The 23,789-nt window shown below is 53.9% G+C and overlaps 3 protein-coding genes across 4 annotated transcripts; 2 read left to right on the top strand and 1 right to left on the bottom strand.

Annotated features, from left to right (window-relative positions):
• The first annotated feature begins 4,938 nt into the window (after window positions 1–4,938).
• Window positions 4,939–5,980, top strand: LOC137672022 (C-C motif chemokine 3-like 1). The gene is made up of 3 exons (XM_068415964.1): window positions 4,939–5,011; window positions 5,292–5,406; window positions 5,881–5,980. Exons 1-3 carry the CDS (start codon window positions 4,939–4,941, stop codon window positions 5,978–5,980), a joined length of 288 nt encoding a protein of 95 aa, XP_068272065.1.
• A 613-nt stretch (window positions 5,981–6,593) lies between these two features.
• Window positions 6,594–11,874, top strand: LOC137671841 (E3 ubiquitin-protein ligase TRIM39-like). Its single transcript, XM_068415639.1, has 6 exons — window positions 6,594–7,166; window positions 7,774–7,869; window positions 9,478–9,708; window positions 9,833–9,855; window positions 10,348–10,460; window positions 10,701–11,874. Exons 1-6 carry the CDS (start codon window positions 6,726–6,728, stop codon window positions 11,273–11,275), a joined length of 1,479 nt encoding a protein of 492 aa, XP_068271740.1. The 5' UTR covers window positions 6,594–6,725; the 3' UTR covers window positions 11,276–11,874.
• Window positions 11,875–15,297: 3,423 nt separating this feature from the next.
• Window positions 15,298–16,233, bottom strand: LOC137671697 (C-C motif chemokine 4 homolog). 2 transcript variants are annotated; one of them, XM_068415342.1, is made up of 3 exons: window positions 16,164–16,233; window positions 15,673–15,787; window positions 15,298–15,385 (listed from the first exon to the last, which is right to left on the bottom strand). In XM_068415342.1, the coding sequence occupies exons 1-3, from the start codon at window positions 16,231–16,233 to the stop codon at window positions 15,298–15,300; spliced, it is 273 nt and encodes a 90-aa protein (XP_068271443.1). The 2 variants fall into 2 exon arrangements, with proteins under 2 accessions (XP_068271443.1, XP_068271444.1); XM_068415343.1 differs by having other exon boundaries at window positions 15,298–15,372; window positions 15,675–15,787.
• Between the last annotated feature and the right edge of the window lie 7,556 nt (window positions 16,234–23,789).

Genomic DNA, 23,789 nt, shown 5'->3' with positions numbered 1-23,789 from the left:
AAGGTAGGATGTGGCCAGCTTGATTTGCTTCTGTGTTATGAGACAGCCTTTGGCTGCCAGGACGTGATCACTGAGAGAAGGTTTCCTGTGTGTGGCTTGGGGTGCCCAGGACCCCTGTGCTTGCTGCAGAAGAACGTGGGTAGAGAATGAGGTGGGGGCTGCAGGAAGGCGTGGGCTGTAGATCTGGAGAGCCAGTCTGTCCCCGTCTTCCCTTTATGATATGGGCATAACCCAACATTCACCAGTGCTCTTGTGGAGCGTTGCTTTTGGTTTCCAGACTCCTGAAATCCTACGGTCCGACCTGCAGAGGTCACACGTACCTCCAGCTGAAGACAACAGGAGGCAGAGTTTGCAAGGACAAAGCCCCGCGTAAGCCAAGTGCTCAGAAATGTCAGGTCCTGGGTGTCTCAAAGCTGACGCCCAAATGTTTTTCTCTTAGTTGCTTCGAGCCTCGGCTGCCGTAGCCAGGGCAGTCAGCAGTGCTATAGCTGCTGGGCAAACCCTGCTCAGCTCCAGGCAGGTTGGAGCTTGGTGCTGAGGGCATCTTCAGGGAAGTAAAGGTAGCTGTCATTTGGCAAAGGCAGCCTGCCCCTGTCCTTGGGAGCACTATCAAATTTCTGTGAGGGCCACATCCTGACACAGCAGCTGGCCACTCTTCGGGCTTTTGGTCCAAAAACGAGGCTTTTCTAAGGCGCCCCAAATTTGTCTTGGAAAATTGTGCAAACTGCAGCAATATATTTCTGCCTTGCTGTGTGCTTAGAAACTGTTGGTGTCTTTCTGCTGACATTTACCAAAATCATTCATCTGGAGGCATATCGTGGTATATAAATTTCAGTCCAGGGATTTCAGTGCAATTTCACAAGCTGCTCTATAGCCCTTATAGTCCTGTAGGACAAGTTGTCCTGGGAAATCAAATATGAACAGTCCCAGACGATGTAGACTAAGGGTACATCTAGCCCAGCCTTAGTATCTCCAGATGTGGCCACAGCAGACCCCTTGAAGAGAAAGGCAAATATTTGAGCTGCCTCCTTTGAGCATACTCCCAGCCTCCAACCATTCTCATTTTACAAATCTTCTTGAGCTTATTGCTTTGAAATCCAAGCCCTGACTCAGTCAGACACATGGAAATTTCCTTGAGATCACCACGTCCCTTGGCAAGGAGCTCCTCATATGAAGAGCTGCTTCCTTCTGTTCATTTTGAACCTGGCTCTTGCCAGCTTCATTTAATGGTCCACTGTCTCTCTAGGAGAGACAGTGAATAATTGCTATTTGTCCCTCTTTCTAGGCCACTCATCATTTTGCAGACATCAACTCCCATGCTAGAAAATCTTAATCTGTCTGGAAAGTACCTCTTGTCATCTGAGATCTTGCTTGTCTTTCTTGGATCCTCACCACCCTGCGATCACTGAATTCCCCCACTCATTCTCTTTCTGTTTCCAGCTGATTTGCTCCCAGTTAAAACCAGAGTTTCCCACATTAGTGATCTGACAGCTCCCAGGGGCACTGTGACAACGTGATCCCCCAAACATGACTCCAACCTAAGAGTCAGTGTGGTGGAGCAGGCTGCCTTCAGGGCTAAGGAAAGACTTTGTTCTGCATCCCAAATCTGTTGTGGTGAGGGATCCAAAGATACCATGTGTGGTTTCTATCGAAAGCTGAAACACACCATAAGGCAGAGGTTCTACAGACTCCATAAATAGCTACTATTTAGGATGTATGATATGGAGGAGGTTTTAGAAATCAAAATATTTAGAGATTTGCATTATTTGTCTTGGCAGGAAGGAGCAGCCGAGACTGAAATACGAAATCTTCCTTCAAGGAAGGAACAAAGTTGAGGAAAACAGTGAATAGGGAGAACAACAGAGGTGTCAAAACCTCCAAGAATTCCTTTTGCAATGAATGGAAGCAGGAAACACAGCCCAGTATATCTGAAAGGAGAGAGAATTCATTGAAAATGTCTGGGCACGTTTATATTCCTGATAGAAAATACTGATTTTTCAGAATGAATCTTGACATATCAAGATCATCAAACCCATATTTGAATATTGCAAGAACATCCAGAACATTCAGCTAAAAGCAGCTCCAAGCTGGGCTGTGTTGGTGTGAGTTGCATCAGCAAGGACATCTCCAGCTCATTCCCCAGCCTGTTCTCCTCCTCTCAGTTTTATTCTAGTCCCTGTGTGGAGATGTGTAATGGAAACGTTCAGGTTGGTCTGAACGGGGAATGTGTGCAAATGGTGGCTCTGAACGCACTGGTAGACATGGCAGGAGGAGGGGAATGAAGGTGGTAGATGTTGGTGGCCCCTAGGTTAGCAGGTCATCAGTGCATCATGATCATCTCATCTCATCTCATCTGATCTCAATCTCATCTCTCCATGTGGTTTCCCAGTCAAACCTGTCTCCAAGCCTGTTTCTAGCACCCCCAGCCTCAATCTGCCGTCTGTTGCCTCAGGCAGGGGTGCCAGTCTTGGTCTGTTATCCCAAGATAACATCAAGCTGTCACGTCTCTTCCCTCAGGCAGCAGGTCCATCAGTCATGCATGGCCAGCCCCATGGGGACAGGGGTGCACAAGGGGGCCCTGTGTGGTCCAGGCAGATCCTGCCCATACACCTTGCTCCCTGCCCAGGAGCCCAGCTTCACCTACGCCTTCCCCAGCATCCCTGAGTAGCAACTGGGGAAAAAGGGTGCTAAGAGTTCCTGGAGGTGGGGAGCTCCCTCCCCGGCTGCCCACTTTCTAGGCTTGTGTGGGCTGCCTGCCTCCACGGCAGCAGGGCACCCACGCGTGGCCTCACCCCGGCTCGGTTTTGCTCATGCTTAGCAACACAGTGTTTTAGAGAAACAAGAGGCTCCGTGTAAAACAAATCCTGCAATGCCACCTAGCCCACACTTTCTAACAAGTCTGACTCACGTTTTCAACGATGAGCGATGGTGTGCATCATGCCCTGGGGCACTTGGGAGCCCCAGGCTTGGAATCAGCTCTTCTTCAGCCAGTCCAGGGAATCTCTTCATTTCCCTTCTAGTTCCTCCTCTGGGTTCCTACAAGGCCACCACTTTGGGCAGTGGTTTCTATTTTGTAATCATCCTCTTCCGTAGAGGAGCTAGATCCCTTTCTTCACTGGGCCATCATGAAAGGCAGCCTGCTCGTGTGGCTTTCCCACTGTGGCTGTGGTAGTCCAGTGCCTGGACACGTTCACTAGCACCATGAAGGCCTCACTCTTCCTCCGCTCTCCTGAGGCTTCATCCACAAGCCTTGGCCTGGAAGTCAGCAGAGCCCTTCTGTAGGGATGCAGCATTTCCAACAGCAGTTTTTCTGTCAGTGCAGTGACACCGTTCCTGTCCCAAACAATATGAGCTAAACCAGCAAATCTCTTCTGTGTGTGTCTGTGGCTGCTGGGGCAATGACAAAGCAATGTCAGGAGGGTGTTGATTCTACACTGCTGGAACCAAATAATCATCTAAGCCAACTCTGCTGTACCAACATGGTCATGAGCTTCTAAAGGTCTTTGTAAACATTAATGGCTGATTCTCATGTCCATGGATCACATAGTGCTATTTTGGCTGTCACTGGTATTTGTGACACTGCAATGTAGTGACAGAACCAGTTTCCTAATCATAGAATCATGGAGTTGTTTTGGTTGAAAAGGACCTTTAAGATCATCAGTCCAACTGTTAACCCAGCACTGCCAAGGCCACCACTAAAGCATGTCCCTCAGCACCACTTCTACATGCCTTTTAAATCCCTCCAGGGATGGGGACTCCACCACTGCCCTGGGCAGCCTGTGCCAGTGCTTGACAACCCTTTCAGTGAAGAAATTGTCCCTGATCTCCAATCTAAACCTCCCTTGGCACAACTTGAGGCTGTTTCCTCTCATCCTATCACTTGTTACCTGGGAGAAGAGACCGACCCCCACCTCACTGCACCCTCCTTTCAGGCAGTTGTAGAGAGCGAGAAGGTCTCCCCTCAGCCTCCTTTTCTCCAGGTTAAACACCCCCAGGTCCCTCAGCCGCTCCTCATCACACTTGTGCTCCAGACCCTTCACCACCTTTGTTGCCCTTCTCTGGACTCTCTTCAGCACCTCAATGTCTTTCTTTTAGTGAGGGGCCCAAAACTGCACCCAGGATTTGAGGTGCGGCCTCACCAGTGCCGAGTCCAGGGGGACAATCCCTGCCCTAGTCCTGCTGGCCACACTAGTGCTGATAATGACTCACTGCAAGTGATGGTCAAGGGCAGAAGAGAAGCCCAGACCTGGGATGGCACTGTGCTCTACTCTCTGCTCTATGCACTTATGTACTGATCACCTTCTGGGTCCCATGGAGAAAGTCCCCATGTCCTTGGGACAGTGCTGCAAGCAGGGCAGGGCATGGCTGTGGTGTGCCTCACCGTCCCGCTGGGCGGGCAGCCGGGGAGGGCTGCCTGGGTCAGGGACTCTCTCTGCTCCAGCTGCTGTGGGAGAAGTGAATTGTCCCCGGTTTGTCCGTGATGCAGGTATTCGAGGAAACCCGAGTGCGTGGCAGCCATGGTCATTCTCCATCCATTGCCATCATGTGACTTCTAGGCAAGAGGTCCATCCACTGATCTTCTGAATCGTTACTTCTAGGTTCTCTACAGAATCCTGTGGTCAGAGGAAAGGAAAAGAGAGGTCATATCCTGTTCTCTATCATTTCATGGTATCATATCATTATATAATATGCCATGTTAGGGCACTACTGTCATCGGGGCTCCGGGCACTTCCCTCCGCAGAACCGCATGGTACCGTTGACACAGCACTTTTTCCATTGTATCATGTCTGTAGCAATGTTTCCGGCATGTTTCTGTCCTCATTCACTGTCTCCCTCTATAAAGCGGGCTGAACCCAGGGATCCCACGTCAGGCACGGCAAGGGGCACTCTGCAGCAGTCTAGCCTGACTCCTACAATTTCTCTCCACCCAACAGGAACATGAAGACCTCCACAGCTGCCCTTGCTGTCCTTTTTGTGTCTGTCCTCTGCTACCAGGTCTCCTCTTCTCCAGGTGAGTCCAAGCTCTCCTCTCTGAGGAGCTCTCTCCTCTTTCTTTCTGCCGTATAAGGTCTAGTAATGCTTGGCAGCTCTTCCTTCTGAGCATCTGCCGCAGGAAAGGAGAGGCACGTCGTGCTACTCCTTGGCTTCCCGAGGGAAGGATGGCTGTGCTGGGAGCTCATGGTGGGAGCAGCTCCTCCTCCAGTGGGGACGTTCTGGTCTTCTGACCCTGCTTCTCCCCGCTGACACTTTTCCTGATCTGGTTTAATCAGAAAACTTAAATTCTCTTCCAGCTGCTGTCAACGTTTCTGGTCGCTGCTGTGTCCAATTCAGCACCAAAGCATTTCCCTCGAGCCGTGTGGTGATGTATGAGCACACAGGCAGCCACTGCTCCCAGCCAGCCGTGATGTGAGTAGATCTCCTGCCCAAATCCTGGGGGGCCCTGCTCCACTGAAGGGTGGCAGCTCCAGGAAACCCCACATCACACCCCATCCTTGCAAGGGAAAACACCAGGCTGGGCTCTCCTGTGTTAGGAGAACAGCCTGGAAACATCTCAGAGGCCAATCCCACATCCCAGACAGCCAGTTTCTGGACCTGCCTATTAGATTTGAGCCAAAAGAGCTTCTGCTTGTCGCCCCCCTCATCCCTGGATAGCGGGACGCAGGCAGGATGGTGTCCCGGCTGGAGTAGGCATGCTGGGGATGAAATGGCTTAAGTGGCAGAGACCAGGACACCTGTAATGACATGAAGCCAATCCCCCACCCTGTATTTTCCTGGGGCTGTTCTGCAGCTATAGAGGTGTTCAGTTTGGTGGGGTTCACCAGTGGCAAGGAGCAGGTGGTCCTCCCCTCCAAGCTCCTTTAACTGGATTTCCTTCTGCAGATTTACCACAGTCGCAGGCAGGATGGTCTGTGGCAAACCCGGTGATAAGTGGGTCCAGGATATCGTGAATCACCAAAAGGACAAGGCAGGCAGTGGATGAGCAACGCCCTGCTCCCTCCAAGCATCACCTCTGCAAGGACCTGCTCTTATGGGCACCTCCGAGACACGTCCTTGTTTTCTTATTGCCCATGAATTTGGCAGACTATTTAATACAGTGTTTAGTTCTTTTATTTAAGCTTATTTAAGTTCATTAAGTTTTATTGAAGTTTTAATTTGGCATTTGCAGTACAACTTTTCATTCTAATTTGTAGTGATGGTGTTGAAGTTATTTTTGTATAATAAAAAGAAGCAAAACCTGCCCCGGTTGATACCCAAGCATGTGGCTCTCTGCGGTGGGTGGGTGTCACGGGGGATGTTTTGGCATGAGTGGGGGTCCCTGCGCTCGGCCAGCACCGTGGGGCAGCTTGTGAGCAGGTAGCGAGTGGGCAACGCCGGGGCTCCCACTGCTACGAGGGGCTGCTCGGCTCAGCAAACACCAGAGGTGACCCCGTCTCCTCTGCCATCCCAGGGGTTCTCCATGGGCACAGATTATTTCTGGTGCTTCCTCATTTGTCCCACTCTCCTGTCAGGGTTTTTCTTTCGCTTTGACTCCCCGGGGCTGGAGGAAGCCCCAACCTTCAGGGCTGGCTGCAGCTGTCCCGGCCCGTGCCACCACGCTCCTCCCACAGCCGGCGCGGAGGCTCCCATGGCCGCCACCGCGCCTGCCTGCGAGCCTGAGCCTGCCTTTGCTCATTGACCCCGGGGGAAGGAAGCGCGGGGCAAGGCCGACGGCCGCAGAGGCCACCATGGCCCTGGCCAGCGCCCTGGAGCAGCTGCAGGAGGAGGCCATCTGCCCCATCTGCCTGGAGTACATGAGCGAGCCCGTCAGCGTCGACTGCGGGCACAACTTCTGCCGGGGCTGCATCGCCGAGCACTGCCAGCAGAAGGGTCTCAGGGTCGACGGGCCCTTCTCCTGCCCACAGTGCCGGGCCTCCTGCCACTGCAACGGCTTACGGCCCAACAGGCAGCTGGCCAACATCGTGAAGAGCATCCGGCAGCTGGGGGTGCAGGGCGACGGCGCGGGGACGGAGCCGGGGCCGGGGACCCCGCTCTGCGTCCAGCACAACGAGCGCCTCAAGCTCTTCTGTGAGGAGGATGACGAGGCCATCTGCGTGGTGTGCCGGGAGTCCCTGCACCACCGCTCACACACCGTCTACCCCATCGAGGAGGCCGTGCAGGTGTACAAGGTAGGGGAGGTTGGGGTGTGGGGGGGTGCCCATCCTGCCCTGATGCACCCTGGGCACGCCGGTGCTGGGGGGATCGGCTGCCAAGACCCCATCACCCCGCTCCCAACAGGGAAGGCAGAGGAGGGGGTGGCAGAGACGGCGGCACCCACCCAGCCGCTCCTGTGGCAGAGAGCTGGACCCGCTGGCTCCCAAATTGTGGAGACACCCAGGCTCACCCCTGTCTGTCCAGGTCTCTGCCCCTCTGTGACCCCTCCAGAGAAGGGGGGAGGTGGGTGCAGCCCTGGGGACGTTTTGCCTCGGTGGAGGGGTGCACCCAAACCCCGTGTCCCAGCGATGCTCCCGGCAGCACGCTGCCAGCCTCCAAAACCTAAAGAGTGAGAAAAATATGGGGAAAACCCGAGGAGCGTGGAGAGGGTTAACGCTGGGAGGGGAGTGAAGAGCACAGCTGCTGGGTTCGGGTGCCAGGGCTGGCACTGCCTGGCACCGGGTAACCGTCCCCCCCTGTCACTGTCCCCTGGCTGCCCGCTGGCACCGGCCGTCCCGGGGCAGAAGGGACATGGCTGAACTGCTGCTGGGGTGAGCTGAGCCCCTTTTCTTTTCTTTCCAGGTGAAACTCAAGAAATGCCTGGAGCAGCTTTTGAAGGAAGTGGAGGACGTGAAAAAGTGTGAGTCGGCGGAAAGGATGAAAACCCAGGAGTGCAAGGCAGGTGCCTGGCTTGATTCTTAAAGAATGAGCTTCACAGATATCAGCCACTGAAAAAAAAACAACCCTGAATCATCTTGTTTGGGGCCATGAATTTGGTGTAGTCCTCAGGGTGGGACATGTCCCCATGTCCTGCTGGTGTATGGAGGACCGGTGCTGGAAACCAGGCTCAGTGACCGTGTGCAGATCTATAAAAATATTAAAAATCTTTGCAGAGAAATGCTTTGTAAAGAGCAGCTCCCCCGAAATCACAGGGGTTTGGATGCTGGTTAAACAAACACACTGAATATTTTTTATTTCCTTTTTCTTTTATAACGTGTGTTTGAGTTCCAAGCCAGACGTGAGCCGTACGGTGAGCTCTGCTCCACAGCAATAGGGACTAGAAGTGTTTTCATTAAAAAAACCCCAAAAGCTGAATTACTGCAACTCTGCCCTACTCCAGGCAGTCCCGGGGAGATTAGACACCAGCAAAACAACTGCATTTCACAGCCTCCGGACTGGAAATCGGAAAGTAAAAGTAACTGCAAGACAAGGAAACGAAACTGCTGGACTGAGTTATCCAGCCCTGAGCTTGAGCTGATGATTAATGAGCTTTGGCAGAGAAAACAGGTTTCTCCGGCCTCCCCTAGTTACTTGCCCAGCTCACCCTGGGTGGTGGGTTTTTGGGGTGCCCCTCAGGGCTGGGGTGAGGCTGGGGAGATGGAGGCTGTGAAGAGCTGTGTCCATCTCCCCCTGCCCGCCTGAGTCAGGGCTCCAGGGCCGCGGCTCAGCTGCCTCCGGCTTCCTCCCGGCCCGAGGGCCGGGTGTGCTTTTTTAGTGAAAAAAGGAAAAAATGTCCCGTGTGAGCAGTGAGGGGGAAGTGGCTGAGGCCATCCTGGCTTATCAAGCCTTCGTGACTCAAGTCCAAGAAATCATGTGCTTGGACAGAAAAACAAACGCAGTTCAGTTCCCTTTCGTTTATCTTAGGCATTCTGAGGTTTCATGGTCCCAGTTAACCGCAGCGTGTTTTCCTGGTGCTTCAAGTTTTGAGCCAAATGCCAATTTTTAGGGCTCAGGCAAAAATCCCTAAAGCCCTGGCAGACCCTGCCTGTTGCTGGCTGTACTGAGAGCTCTCAGACACCTGGGGAGTCCTCCGTGGCTCCCCCTTTCCTTCCCTCTCCAGCCCCGGGGCTTCTTCCACCTCTTCCCCTTTCCAGCGTTTCCTTGGAGCTGCTGGAGCAGCAGGTTAGCCTGGATCTAGGTAGAGGGATGAGTTGAGCCACGTCTAATAAAAACTTACGCCAACACTTGATGGCATCTCCTTGCAGCCCAGCAGCTCCCCCAGTCCCCCCCCTGCTGTACCAAGACATCATTAGACATATGAGGTCCAGCTGAGCAGAAATGCCCTGGGCGAAGTCCTACTGCTGGTAAACTGAGGGTGTTGAGTGGGAACTCAGGCGAGGTGACAGCACAGCAGTGAGCCTCTGGCTGTTTTTTTAAATAAATGCGCTTATCAAAAAAAATGTGGTGGTTTCCCAGGGTCAGGCATGGACGCCAGAGCACCTGTCTCCATCTTGGCTGCCTGGCTAATGTTGCTTCTCTTCACTCCATGTATCTTCTTATCGCAAGGAGGCAGTGAAGAAAAAGTGCGAGAGGATTGTGAGTGAGTTCGGGAAGCTGCATCGGCTGCTGGCTGACGAGGAGAAGCTGATGCTCCAGAAGCTGGAGGAGGAGGAGAAGCGCATTCAGCTGATGATCAATGAAAACCTGGCCGGGCTGGTGGGGCAGAAGTGCTTGCTGGAGGAGCTGATCAGGGAGATAAAGGAGAAGATCCAGCAGCCGGCCGAAGGGCTGCTCAAGGTCAGGCTACGCCACTCAGCCCTGGTGACTTTGCCGTCTGGGCTGGTGGCCGGGGCCAGGCTGGGTGATGGGCACGAGGCTCTGGAGCCCCACACCCAGAAAGGTTTTTCTCTTCTCCTTCTAGGACATGAAAAGCGTCTTGAGCAGGTAGGTACCCATGCTTGTTCCTCCTACCAGCCTGGCTGCCTCCAGGCTCTAAGTGAGATGTTTGTGTCTGCTCCATGCCAACTACCCCCTGTCCTTCCTGCCCAGCATCTGGTTTGGTCCTCCCTGGGGCTCACAAAGGGACTGAGACCAGTGGGAGCCGGCAGAAGAGACTCCATCCTCTACTTCCAGGACCCCAGAGCCAAGGTCTTGCCTGGCCTTGTGGTGTGTGAGATGCGTCCCCTCCTAAGGGACATGCTGCCGGGCTGGCTTTGCTCCTTCCTTCCCAGGGACTGGCACTGCCGCTCCCCACACTGTTTAGCTCTGGTCCCATTGGGTTTGCCAATGGTTAACACTCGTGCTCTTCACAGCTGAAGAGCTCATGGGAGGAGGTGCATCTGTGCAGCCCACAGAAAGGCATTTACCCCCCCCAAGCAGGAAACCGGCCGTGCTGTGGGCTCTGGATACAGCCCACAGCCATCGCTCTCCTTTCAGGTGCGAGGAGGCGAAGTTGCAGCCCCCCAAGGCTGTGTCCGTGACCCTGAAGGAAAACTACAGCATCCCTGACCGCTGCCTGGGCATGAGGGACATGCTGAAGAAGCTCAAAGGTAAGGGGGCTGCTTTTGTGCCAGCTCCTGGCACGTTTGGGCTCTGGTCCCCTCCACCATACCCTGAGGCATGAGAAGGTTTTTTCAACAAGCTTTGTCCAGCTGGTCCCAGTTTGTGTAGTGATGCAGGAGGTAGGAAGAGCAGGGAGAGCCCAGCATCTGGGTTGCAGACACCTGCTTGTGTCCGCACCTGCAGACCCCTGAAGCCCCGTCTGTCCTCCCACCCTTCTCTCGCTCCAGTGGACGTGACTCTGGACCACGAGACGGCGCATCCTGAGCTCATCCTGTCCAGGAACGGCAAGAGTGTGCGGCGCGGGGGCAAGAAGCTGCTTCTATACTACTTTGACACCCCCAAGAGGTTCAACACTACTCCGGCGGTGCTGGGGAGTGAGGTCTTCTTCTCAGGCCGCTGCTACTGGGAGGTGCAGGTGGGAGACAAGCCTGAGTGGGGCTTGGGGCTGTGCCGGGAGTCAGCCAACCGGAAAGGCAAAGTCCACTTCTCCCCAAAAAACGGCTACTGGGTGCTGCGACTGCAAAACGGGGGCAACTACGAGGCCCTCACCTCGCCCGTCTCCCCGCTCACCCTGAGGGTGAGACCCCAGCGCATCGGGATCTTCCTGGACTACGAGGAAGGAGAAATCTCCTTTTACAACGTGAGCGACCAATCCCACATTTACACCTTCAGTGACAAGTTTTCGGGGAACCTCCGGCCTCTCTTCTTCCTGGGTGCCTTTTTGGGGGGCAGAAATGCAGAGCCCATGGTGATCTCCTGGGCCGGGGATGACACACAGGGGACCGGGTGCATCATCCTGTGACAGCGGCTGCCCTGGCTTCTCACCGGTGGGCAGAGCCCTGGGAGCCAGGCTGCCATCCCTGCTCATTAACCCCAGCTAATCCCCAACATCTCAGAGTGCAAAGGGTGCTGCTGGACCTGGTCCTCCCCAGCCCAGACAGGGTCCTCGAGAGATCCCACTGTGGCATTAGTGGGACACAGCAGCAAGCCAGACACCCACCAGGCAGGGATTTGGCAGCAGCAGCTGCCTGTGTAGTTGGCCATGATTCAGCCTCATGGTGCTGGAGCCTGGGGTGAAGACAAGGGGACATCTGTATGGGTGTGGGTGCTGCACTGCCTGGTGGTCCCTGGGCTGCTCTCTCTCGTCCCCTGGCAGGGAGATCACCTCCAGGCTTAGTATCTCCAGCCCCTTTGTCTCCCCTCACACTGGGATGGGGACACTGTGGGGGCTGCAAAACAGGGAAAGAAAAATAACCCAGCCTCCACTGATGTCCCCAAAGGTCATCCCTGGTATTTGGTCTCTCCATCCCCTGAGCGGAGCAGGGCACACTTCAGACAAAAATAATGAAGCTGCTTAATTTAAAGACTGATTCAACTCGAATAAAATGAGATTTGATAAAGCACGGTCTCAAATACTCAGCACAATTTCTCTGGGGATGTCCTGGGTGATGCTTTAGGAGGCTCCAAGTGAAAAATTATGCTGGACCTGAGATAGCAGTTCAACTCAGCTGAGTTTTGTTGTGTTTTGGGGAGTCCCACCCTCCTCCCTTCAGCTGCAGGCTCTTCCTTTTGGAGGCTGCATGACAGAGAGGACAGCCCAGCTAGAAGAGCCTGGTCCCAGCTGAGAAGGGCAATGGGTGTCCATGGGCTCTGCAGCTCATTGACCTCCGTGGAGATCTTACAGAGGGAGTTTGTGGAGCCTGAGAAGATAAGAAAGGACATGAAATCTGAGGTCTTGACAGAGGGCTGGAAGCAGAGGCAGTTGGAGGGGGGGAGTGCTGAGGACAGCCAGGGAAACCTGTTGTGCAGGGGGACAGCTGGGAAGGGACCAGGCTAAATGTCACTGCACCAGGGGTGGGAGGAGGTGGTGGGATGGAAGCTGTCCAGAAAGCAAGAGCTATCTGACCATGGCAAGGTGACAGATGAATGACACTTGCTGTGGCGCTGGAGGGACGAAGAGAGTTTCCGGAACAGACAGGAGGAAGTGCAACAGCTCGGAGATCTTGCAGATGGGGGGAAGGAATGAATGAGCAGAAAGGATGTGAACTCACCCCGACGCAACATCCAAAGCGTTCCTAGAAATCATGAATCTGCCTCACCCAGGAACGAGAGTAAAGGTTGAAGGCATGAGATGGCTCTCAATATGCTATAAAATTTTCCATCTGGTGGACTCTCTGCATCACCTACAACTAAGGAACTGCTGGGGGCAGATACCAGTCTGAGATGGATATGATATATATCTGAGATGCCCAGATATATCCCTGGCAGTCTGGGATATATTGCTAGTTTAGGAAAACTACTTTTGTATGCAGCATGCAAAGCCATCCGCTTTTACATGACTTTTTTTGGGTGCTAGCTCTCCAGAAGAGACACGCTCCCCCATCTTGGTGTCTCTGGGAAGAGCTGTTTTGGGTGCAGGACTGAGCCTCCCCTCCCTGCGGCGAGCCAGGGCCCTGGTCCCTGGGATGGTGAGGAGGGCACAGAGCTGGCACTTCTGACCACGTGGGAACTTTGCCTTCAGGGTGTCTAATACTTTTATATACATTGCACAAAATATTCAGTAAACACCACACTCTGGTTTCAGGATGAGTCTCTCCTTTAGTAGTTTACAAATCCTGAAACCCTTGACACCATTACTCTTGTCTTGGTCTGAATCCAGAGGAAACCCCCTGCACCCTCCTCTTGGGTCCCAGCCTTCCCTTTCTCTTCATCTTCTGCCTCCGGCTTGGTGCTCGCTGCTTCTTGTGTTCACCTGCCCCATCTTCAGTGGGTGCCCACAGAGCACCCCGCGAGGAGGCTTCTGGGAGGGATGAGCATCATGATTAGCCCCTGAGACCCGGCGAATCCCAGGGCTCACAGAATCACAGAATCACAGAATCAATCAGGTTGGAAGAGACCTCTGGGGTCATTGAGTCCAACCATTGCCCTGACACCACCATGTCAACTAGACCAGGGCACTAAGTGCCATGTCCAGTCTTTGCTTAAACACCTCCAGAGATGGTGACTCCACCACCTCCCTGGGCAGCCTGTTCCAATATCTAATGACCCTTTCTGAGAAGAAATTCTTCCTCCAAGGCTCCTCCAAGGGCTGCACGGTGTGAGGGTTTTTTTGCATCCCTCAGCTCTAGCAGCAAGGTCAGCCTCAAACGGCTGCATCAACGTCTATGGCAAATACATCCCCCAGGTAATCCCTGGGTGCAGATTTGAGCTAAGGGTGACATGGGTCCTGCAGCCCCTGCCTGTCCCTGCTCTGGGCCACCTTTCTGCACTCCTTCTTTGCCAAATGTGGCAGCTCTGAAGATCACCAGGGATGCTTTCGCCGTGCCTACACCATTGCTTACAGGCCTTGGAGGCAGCTGCCAGCTTGCTGAAAGCTGTCAGCCTGGCTCGTGCAGGCTTCCTTCGCATCTCCGTGCCCGTGGGCGTGGATTAACGAGCACGGTGTTCCTCGTGTGTGCTTTGAGGGCTCCTCTGAGCTGTCACGCGTAGGTGGGTGTAAGATCAAGAAAGACGTGAGCAATTCAGGACTCCCTGCAGGCTCCCAGAATAGCGGTGAGGAGTTAGCTGAGGTACCCAGGGTAGGTGTCTGCTGTGGGTGGCTTGAATGGGACCCGGCTTGTGAAGGATGTTGGTGCATGGGGTTGTTTGCAACAAGCTCAAACAGAGCACAGGGTGGATGGTGCTCCCAGGATGACCCTGCATTGTGTGCCCTTCGACAAGAAACCCCAAGGCTGCAGGACTGTGCCAGTGCAACAGGCACAGGTGGGGCTTGTATCCAAGAGGGACTGTGGAGGCTCAAGCCATTTTGGGGTGACCCCCGTTGCAGGTCTCCCCCCTCCTGTCCCCTGCTCCTGCTGTTCCCTGGAGCAAGGGCAGCTCTGGGCACTCAGTTTTGTGTCAATCCCAGTCCTCAGGGTGAAGATACCTGCCCTGGCACTCAGATACGGGGCTGGCTCGTACCCAGTGGCCAAGGTGTCCTCACCTCCAGCGTGGCCACGATGAGCCCTGCTCCCAGAGCTGGCCCTGGGTCATGCAAGCCTCATGTCCCAGCTAAATGAGAGTTTAATGAAAGAGTCCTAAAAATCTTGTAGTGAAACTTATATTTTCCATCCTCAGCTCTGGGAATAGCTGATCAATTTTAGCTGCAACTCTCAGAAAACTTCCCCTGAAACAGCCAGCACGTGAGATTTCCACCCCTAAAGAGACCCTTTTAATTGACTATAATAAAACCAGCGATGTAATTTAACTAGCTGCCAGTAGTCACGACGAGTAGTGATTCAATAACTTATAGAAAGCGTGAGCCAAGATGCCCCAGTATAATCTGTGCCCTTCTTATCCCTCCTCCTTCATGGTTTTTCTCATTTTGCAAAACAGGATGTTCAGAGAGGGAAAGCTTGGGGAGGTTTTGTCAGCATAGAAAAGGGAATAAAGAACACTATGATAATTTCAGCTATTGTTATTGTAATAGAGGCAAAGATGGAAAGTTCTTACAAAAATATTTATTTCTCGAAATTTGAATTAAATATTACATCAAAAATATAATTAATTACAGTAATTAAATACAGAAAATATAACCAGAGCATGAGTCTTCATTTAAAAAAATATATCTGTTAAATAATATTCTTGTCTGGAGTGGAGTTATTGCACCTGATCCCTCCCCTATACACAATTAAAGAGCAAAACACTGAAATCAGATTCTGGAACTGGAATTTTCCAGAATTGTCTGGAATTTTCAATTTCCTAACTAACTTTGAATGACGTTGAAGATGGAGCAGCTGGCCATGGCTTGCCCATCCCCACAGCCGGGGGGTCTGTCCCAGGACCTCAGTTGAGCTCCAGCTCATTCACGTACTGCTGGACCCACTCCTGCTCCGGGTTGGCGCAGACTTCGCGGCCCTTCTTCGTGACGAACCTGTGGGGTGCAGAGAGGTACGTTTTTGGTGGGAGAACACTGGGTGGAGAGGAGCCCTGCCCCAAACCCAGCCTCTCTTGAGGATCAGCGGAGTTTGGGTGTGCAGGATCAGTGCGAATCCTCTGTGCGCTGAGCCCGTGGAGCATCACCTCGCACCTCTTGTCCTCCCATCCCTCCCGTCCCCCGGGGCCAGCCACCATCCCCTGTCTTTTGGAAAGAGGCCTTTCCCTCTCTGGATCCTCAGCCCAAAAGGAGAACCCACCACCACGCCGGAGAAGAGGACTTACACAACGGCCGGCTGGGAGCACTGACTGTTGGTCTCGTAGTACTCCACCACGAAGCTGCGGGGCAGCTGCCGCGAGGTGTAGGTGAAGCAGCAGGAGGTCGGTGGGTCGGACCCAACTGTGAAGGGCAAAGATGGTTGTCAGCAGTGGCAAGGGATGGGGAGCAGGGGCAGGGAGATGGGACTGCAGACCCTCGGGTCTGCGGAGCGGGGAGGACATGGGGGAGGAAGAGAAAAGATGAGGTCTTTTTTATTCTTCCTTCAATTCTTTCTCCTCTGGGTTCACCCTGAGCTGGCACTGACAAAGCCCATGCTGTGCTTTGAGCTGTGCCTTTCCCATGGCAGGAGAGCCCCAATAGCCCTGGAGCACCTGCCAGAGGGTGGTCTGACATGGGAAGGGACCCAGGGGTGGAAGGGCTGGCAGAAGGGACCCTGTCCCAGCAGCAACATCTCTCCTGTCCCCATTTAGAGAGGATGTGGCAAGCCCAGACTTACTTGGCGCAGAGGAGGTCTGGTAGCAGAAGGCAGCGATGAGAATGGCGAGGGCAGCCACAGAGACCTTCATGTCAGCTGAGAAGTGGTGGCTGGAGCTGAAGCAGGCAAGTGGAGCTTGAAAGCCTCTTTTCTGTCTGGTGCTGAGACAGCCAGGAGCTCCCCAATTTATGGGGCGAGGAGGTCCGTGCAGCGGCTTACGTAGGCATGGTGGAATTTCCTCTACAGAAGAGGCTGCTGGTGGTGTAGTCTCGTGGTGGAACGGAGCAGCAGCCCCAGCCCCAGAAGGGGGAAGCTCCTCCCTCGATTCAGAGCCTCCCCAGTGACACAGGATATGAAACAGTCACCATTGCTGTTTCTGCTTCTTCCACACGTGTCCCTTAGTACAAAGTTCCCCTGTGGAGGTTCCTGCATTTGTCAACAGGCCCCTATTACCCAACTTGCCCAAGCAGCTTGGAGGCAAGAGTGCATCCTTCCAAGAGCTGTGCAACTGGGCTGAAGAGCATAGATGGGATGAGGCCGGTCAGGGAAAAAGGGGCTGAGGTCTCCTCTATCCTGGACTGTTTCCCTCCCATGTCTGCACAGCCCAGTAGAAGGCAATGGGAGCCATCACCAGTTGGCTCCATGTCCTGTACATGCTTCACATCATAGTCTGAGGGGACTCGGGGCATGTCCTGCAGCCATGACAGCACTGTAGGCACCAGCACAGGTAGTGGTGGGCATGAAATAAGAGTCCCAGAAGCTGAAGCATTGAGTTTCTTTGTCAGTTTAAGGGAAGGAAAAGCCAAGATGGGGCATTATCTGCTGGAGATGCCTGCTACATTCCAGGTCCTATAAGGACACCCTAAATGACCAATTTCAGCAGCTACTGATAGGTGAGGCCTATCATTGCTGGGCATGGAGATGCAGAGAGCCAAAAGAAGTATGGAGACATTGGCTGTGACCCTGAAGATGAGACAGAAGGGGCTCCAGGAGCAGGGTGAGGAAGAAGACACTGCTTCTGAAGACCGGGAGCAGGTTAACTGGTGGACAAGGGCAGAAACCGTGATTTCTGGCAAGAAAAGAGTATCTGGTCTCAACAGAAAAGATGAAATTACAATGACAACAGACAAGGAGGGATGACCATGTTGTATGGGAGAGAGCAGGAGCTCACAGCTCTCTGAGGGCTGGGCAAGGGCTGCGACCAGGGATGCCTCACTGGGAAGAAGTCACCAGCCTGGTGGACTAACATGGAGGTCTACCAAACAACTCTCTGTCCTCAAGGAGGAGAGGGAAGGCCTGGCAGGGAGGTGATGGATGCTCTGGGAAGAGCTGAAGGCTGTCCATCCATAACAATGTGTTCCTAGAAGGACATCCCTTCTCAACAGGGAAGCAGACACATTTCTTGGAAATGTCTCCATTTCATTATTTTCAAGACATCACTGACTGGTGATGTCTTGACAGATGCTGCCTGAAAGTCAGTGGAAGGACTATAATGTAAAGTAAAGCAACCCAACCTCACCACCAGCACCTCTGCACCCCTACCGCAGCGCTGGGCACTGACTCACCATGTTTCTATTAAAGGCTCCCGGATACCAACCCAGGCACCTTCTGTAAATAACCTGGTGTTTTCCAAATATCACTCCAACATCTCATGGTCTGTGCAGCCCTCCACCAGCCATGGCTGGTAGAAGGGGAGGCAGGTTAGCTCCATGCAGGTTAACTGCTCTGCTCCATGCAGGTTAACTGCTCTGCTCCATGCAAGCAGAGAGGGGTCTGGAGGACAACATGGTCCTGGACTTGCACAGGAGAAGTCACAGAGGTGGTCCACCCTCAAGGAGGGTCCTGTTGGGAGCTGTGGCGGTGCGCCTGTCCCTTGCCCTGGCTGGGGAGGGCAGATCTACCCCATGGAGCAAAGGTGGTGCTTGCCATGCCCAGCATCATCCTTCCTGGTCACACCATGGCTAAGCTGCTTCCCTCTCCATCCTTCCCTTTGCCATCTGCAGAGAAAGGCACTTTGCAGGCTCACCCATCAGTTCAGACCCCACTCCCTCCTCCACTTGTCAGCTTGCCTGTCTCCAAATATCCTGGGAGGATGAGGAGAGAGCCTGCCCCCGCAGGCAGGGCGCCCAGCCAGGCAGGAGGTGGGAACCCAGTGTTCAGCCGGACGCCAGCTGGACCAGAAATCGGCTCTGAGCTAACGTCGGCTGCCTTGGCTCCTCTGTCTGGTGGTTCAGGGAATATAATTTGCAGACGTGTGTAAGAGCGTGATTTGCCTCTGAGCTGTTCCCTGTGATTGTACCTTCAAGCATTCATGGGTCATGTCTTGAGATCTGCCACCTACAGCCATCTGGTCCTGTCCTGCTCCCAAGGCACATGACGTGGGTAGGGCAGGCAGGCGAAATGCCATTTATGGTGTAGAAATGTTCTGATAAAAAACGAGTTTCATTAAAACAGAAGAATTAGTTGGAAATCTGCACTGATTATTCAAATGTTTTCAATGAGATATTTTTCCATTTCAGGCAGCTGAGAACCTCCGTGCCTTTACACCTTTGTCATATCAGTGATGCCCTGGGATGTTGCAACACGCTCCTAAAAAAATGTTTCCTTACCCACTCCCCCGCATTCCAGTCATAACGAAATGAGAAAGTAGTTTCTTCTATAGCTCTTCCTCCTTTTAGGAAGAGAGAATGCTGCGTGTCTCAGATGAAGGACCATCTAACCCAGGAGGTGCCCTGAGATGGAGAGATGGCCATGAAGAGTGGCCAAAGTGGGCTGGAGCATCTCAGGGGGGAATTAGGTCCATAGCACAGCAAAACGGTGGTGTAAGATGGAAGTTTTCCCACCAGGGCTCCAGGTGGTTTCAGGATTCATGACCCAGCCTGTGGTCTACCCTTGCCTCCACCGCCATCAGGCAATGCTTGGAGTCAGCAGGACAGGCTGGCCAAAGCGGTCTGGATGATGTTGTACCAATTTACATAGAGGGATATGATAGAGCTTTTCTGTAAGCCCCCCAAAAAATCCCAGGAGAAAGTGCTAAGTAAAGCAAATGCCCAAAATAAATTCGGTGATAGCAGAAATAGGGAAATTCTCGGTCATGAATGAAAGGGGAACCCTGAAAAAAAATGGTGAGACTGGCTGATGTAAGTTGCCATTTATAGCAGGTTTTAATGCTGAGGAGTCAGGATTCACTCGGAAAAGGAAGTGCTTACAAATGTCCTGAGTCCAGAAACTGTCTCTAGGACAAGCTCCGCTTCCACCTGCAGCAGCCTCCATCCTGCCCTGCTCAGAGCTCGGGCACCGGTAACTTTCCATCTGTGTCCAGAAATCTCTCCCCCACCATTCTTGACATTCCTGGAGAAATGTTGGAATTTTTTAGATGATGTCACGTCCTGGAACTGGCTCCAGTGGGAACCTGTGCCTGTGGGAGTGGCTGGGAACCATCTGTGACCCCCGAGCTGGGTGAAGGGGAGAGCACGGCCATCCCGGCTGGCCACTGCTGGCCGCGTTGCACAAGAGACCCCTTTGCTTTTCCGCCAAATCGTGTCATTCCAGGAAGATGTTCGTAGCTGATAAGAAAGATGTATCTCATTAAAGGTTCAGTCTTCCTCCAGCAATGGCGTTTTCTGAAAAAAACACCCCAGGGAGTACTATCGCTTTCTGATGCCTCAGATTTCTCCTGGACTTTCTTTTGAAGCAAACCAAACCAAAGAGGATTAAGTGTACAGTATTTCAAAGCAAGTTAAAGTGAAATTAAAAAAAAGCCTCCTTGTTCCATACCTCTCTCCATCAGGAAAAGAAAGGAACAGGGAAAACTTGAGTTTTAGCAGTTTTTGAGCCTTAGGGAAGCAGCTGTGGGGCTGTGCTCCTGGTTCACCCTGACTGCCAGCTCCAGGGGCTGGGGCACACCCGACCCGCACCCCTCAGCATCCCTCAAACCCTGCAAATGCCTGAGAGGACCAGACAAAGTGTCTCTGCTGGGACTGCATCCTCTGCCCTGGATCAGATCTTCGGTGAGTCCTCCAGAAAGAGCAAGGAAGACCCGGCTGAAACTTGAGAGCTCTGCTAGGTTGAAAAACAAAACCAGTTTTAAAATGAACCCCCTGGGCCTTGTGCGCTCGTCACAATCAAGCAAAGAGGAAAAGAAATAAGCCATAAATTGCTTGTTTTCATTTTCTTTAGTGCTCCTGGAGCCCAGCTCTCAGGGAGGTTTGGGTGGGCTGGCTGCAGGTGGCCCTCAGAGAGCAGGGTGGCCGGCTGCACCCCATGGGTGCTTTGGGGATGGCTGACCATCATGACCTTCCCCTGCTCACAGAGGGGGCTGAGACCAGGGTTAACCTTTAAACTTGTGACGGGGCCATTGCCCCAGCTGGGGCACTTCCCTAACATGTGGCCCTTGGACCTCCTGAAGACCCCGTGTCCACCAGCGCTGGTTTGGTCCCACGTTGGCAGGGATGTGTCTGGTGTCGGTGCCCCCCCGCCCCAGCACTGACGGGGCACGGGAAACCCCATGGGAGGTGTGAGCCCCACTCCCGCAGCGAGGTGTGAGCTTTCCAGCTGCGGTGGTCATGCTCGGAGGCTGGCGGAGGAGCTCGGATGTTTATTAGCATCACCATTTATTTTGGGCTCGCTGCAAGGCTGCAAACCACTTCCCATGCGTGGGGGCTGTTTGTAGGTCAGGGCGCTCTGCAGTGTCTCTCTGAAGCACAGGTCCCATCCTGCTCCCCATGATGCTGAGGCTTTTGCCACCCCAGATGGGCTTGTGCCCTTCAAAAGGGCCATTGTCCAGCCGCCCCGGCCAGCACGGGCTCTGCCTGGCACCTGCATCCCCTGGGGCAGAGGGGAGGGCTCAGGGAGCTCTGGCACCACTTGCCTTTGTGCCATGACCCCGCAGCCTCCCCGTGCAGCCTCCTGCATCCCTTGGGGATGACACAGAGAGGTGCAGCCATAGGAGGGACTTGCTGGGAATGGTTTGGGAGTGGGAGTTGAGGGGAACTGGACTTGGTCAGGGATCATCTTCACCCCAGGCTGCGACCAGAGGGACAAGACTGTGACCCCCCAGGGCACCGCACCTCTGTCCCAGGAGAAACCACCAGCATCTCCCAAACAGAGCATCCCACACCCCAGAGCTCGCATCCACTTGTGGGCTTACGGGCAGGAGGATCGAGCGGCTAGCAGGAGTGACAGGGAGGGGATAATATCCCTCTACATGCTCCGAGGTCCTTGTGATGGTGCTATGGTGGCAGGGCTGGGATGGTGCAGCCCCCACGGGAAGGCAGACAAGGCTTCTCCACCAGCTTGGGGACAGCCCTCCCCAACACCCGCAGGCCAAGTACCCCGCATCTCCCTGCGCTGGGGGTATGTGCTTTGTGACCTGTGGCTCTTGGCGAGGGCAAGATTTCGGGGGGGGGAGCTTGAAGGAGTCCCAAAGCCTCTGGACTAATCCTTGTCACCATCTGTCCCAGGGGATGAAGGCTCAGCACCCATAATAACATCCTTCCCCACAGTCTCTCTTTGAATAATTTTAGCTTTCTTTTTCTACCCTGTCTGCACCCAAACAAATCTCATGCCCCGGTCTGGGTGAGGCTAAAGTGATAAAAAATGGCTTGTTTCCAGGAATAATAAAGGAAGCTTGAGAGAGCTCAGTTTATAAACACTTAGACTGCAGGAACTATGGCAGCGGAGGGCTCTGGGATTTGACAGAGAAGCGAAAACCAGCGCACAGGAACAGAAAACCCAAAACAGCAGCTGTCCGTGGGGGCCAGTGAAGGCGGATGGCTCCGGGAGCAGCCTGGCAGGAGCGTGGGGCTGCAGCCAGTGCCTCGAAGCCGGAGCCCTGCGGTGGGGAGGGAGAGGTCCCCTCCTTCCCCGAGTAACAACATCATGCTGGCAATGGGTGTTGTGTCAGCGCTGATCAGCTTGTGCCCATGACACAACCGAGCGGCTGCGGGTGCAGCAGCTCTCTGCAGACCCTCCACCTCAGGCTCTGCCAAATTCATCAGCAGTAAATGATGGCTCCTCGCCTTCCACTCACCATCTCGGGGCTTCCAGCACATCACATCCCACCCCCGCCGCACCTCCCCGCCGCCCCGGGTGCTCAGGCCACCGGCCCTTGGGCTTGCTCTTGGCAGGCTGGAGAGCAGGAGCTGTGAAGTTCCCATGAGCAAAGCGGTCCCTGGCTGGTGTTAGCCACAAAGCTGTCTTTCTGCAGCCACAGCCTTTCTCACCCAGCGACGCGGCGCTGGCAGCCGGTGTGTTGTCATTTCCCTGTGCACACGCTAGCATGTGAGTTGCGAGCGAAGAGGAACATAAAACTCCCACTGTTGGTTTCTGCATGATTTATTTCCATGGCAAAAACCCCATAATTTGGGTTTGCTCTGCACCAATTCAACCAAAAGCTGGAGCCACTTCTTCTTCTGCCATGCCCCTCTGCCCAGACCTGCTCAGACTTACTCCAGCCATACCTCCAGGCTGTGGCAGGACCTCAGGAGGTCCCAGGTCACCCCTCTCCCTGCAGAGCTGCTGCCCTGCCCTGCTCCCCAGGCAGGAGCTGCCCTGAGCCACGGCACCGCTCCAGCGCTGGGCACTTGCCGAGGCTCAGAAGTCTCTCCCATGCCAGGCAGGTTCTCCACCACTTGTTTCTCACCTTTTTGGCCAGAAAATCCATCTTGGACTCAGGGGAGCTTTTGGAGAGAGTGACTCAGGCTGGCAAAATATCTCCAGTGTGTCAAACCACCTCTTCCAGCAAACTCCCCAATCCCCTGGGGGCTGAGGTTGGGGGGTGGCAAAAGTCCCTCCTGCCTGCAAAGACCCTCCAGAGCAGGGTGAGATCCTGCAGTTTGATTGCTTTGTGGAGGCTTGTGGCTGTTAAGGTGACTGAGTAGCCTTCAGGGATGAGATGACTGGCTTGGTGGATGAGGGCAGAGCAGTGGATGTTGTTTATTGTGACTTCAGTAAGGCTCCTGTAACAGCCTCATAGGCCAGCTGATGAGGTGTGGGTTAGATAAATGACAGTGGGAGGGACTGAGAACGGGCTGAGTGGTGGGGCTTGGAGGGTTGGGATCCATGGCACAAAGTCCAGCTGGAGGCGGGTCACCAGCTGGGAACCCCAGGGATCAATACTGGCGCCAGTACTGTTTAATATCTTAATGACCTGGATGATGGGACAAAGTCCAGCCGCAGCAAGTTTGCAGATGACATAAAGCTGGGAGGAGTGGCTGACGTACCAGAAGGATGTGCTGCCATCCAGAGGGACTTCATCAGGCTGGAGAAATGGGCTGACAAAAACATCACGAAGTTCAACAAGGAGAAGTGCAAAGTCCTGCCCCTGGGAAGGAACAACCCCAGGCACCAGTGTGCGCTGGTGCTGACCAGCTGGAAAGCAGTTTGGCACAAAAGGAGCTCGGGCTCCTGGTGGACACCAAACTGGACACGAGCGGCAATGTGTCCTTGCCACAAGGAAGGCCAACAGGCTCATGGGCTGCATTAAGAGGAGCATTGCCAGCAGGTTAAGGGAGGTGACCCTACCCCTCTGGTCAGCACTGGTGAGGCCACTCCTGGAATCCTGGGTTCGGTTCTGAGCTCCCCAGTATGAAAGACATATGGGCATAATGGAGAGAGTCCAGCAAAGGGCCACGAAGATGATTAAGG

This window comes from Nyctibius grandis, chromosome 18, assembly GCF_013368605.1.
Source record: "Nyctibius grandis isolate bNycGra1 chromosome 18, bNycGra1.pri, whole genome shotgun sequence".
Classification (NCBI taxonomy): domain Eukaryota; kingdom Metazoa; phylum Chordata; class Aves; order Nyctibiiformes; family Nyctibiidae; genus Nyctibius; species Nyctibius grandis.
Note: the sequence above shows the minus strand (reverse complement) of the source record. Positions and strands in the feature narration are given on the sequence as shown.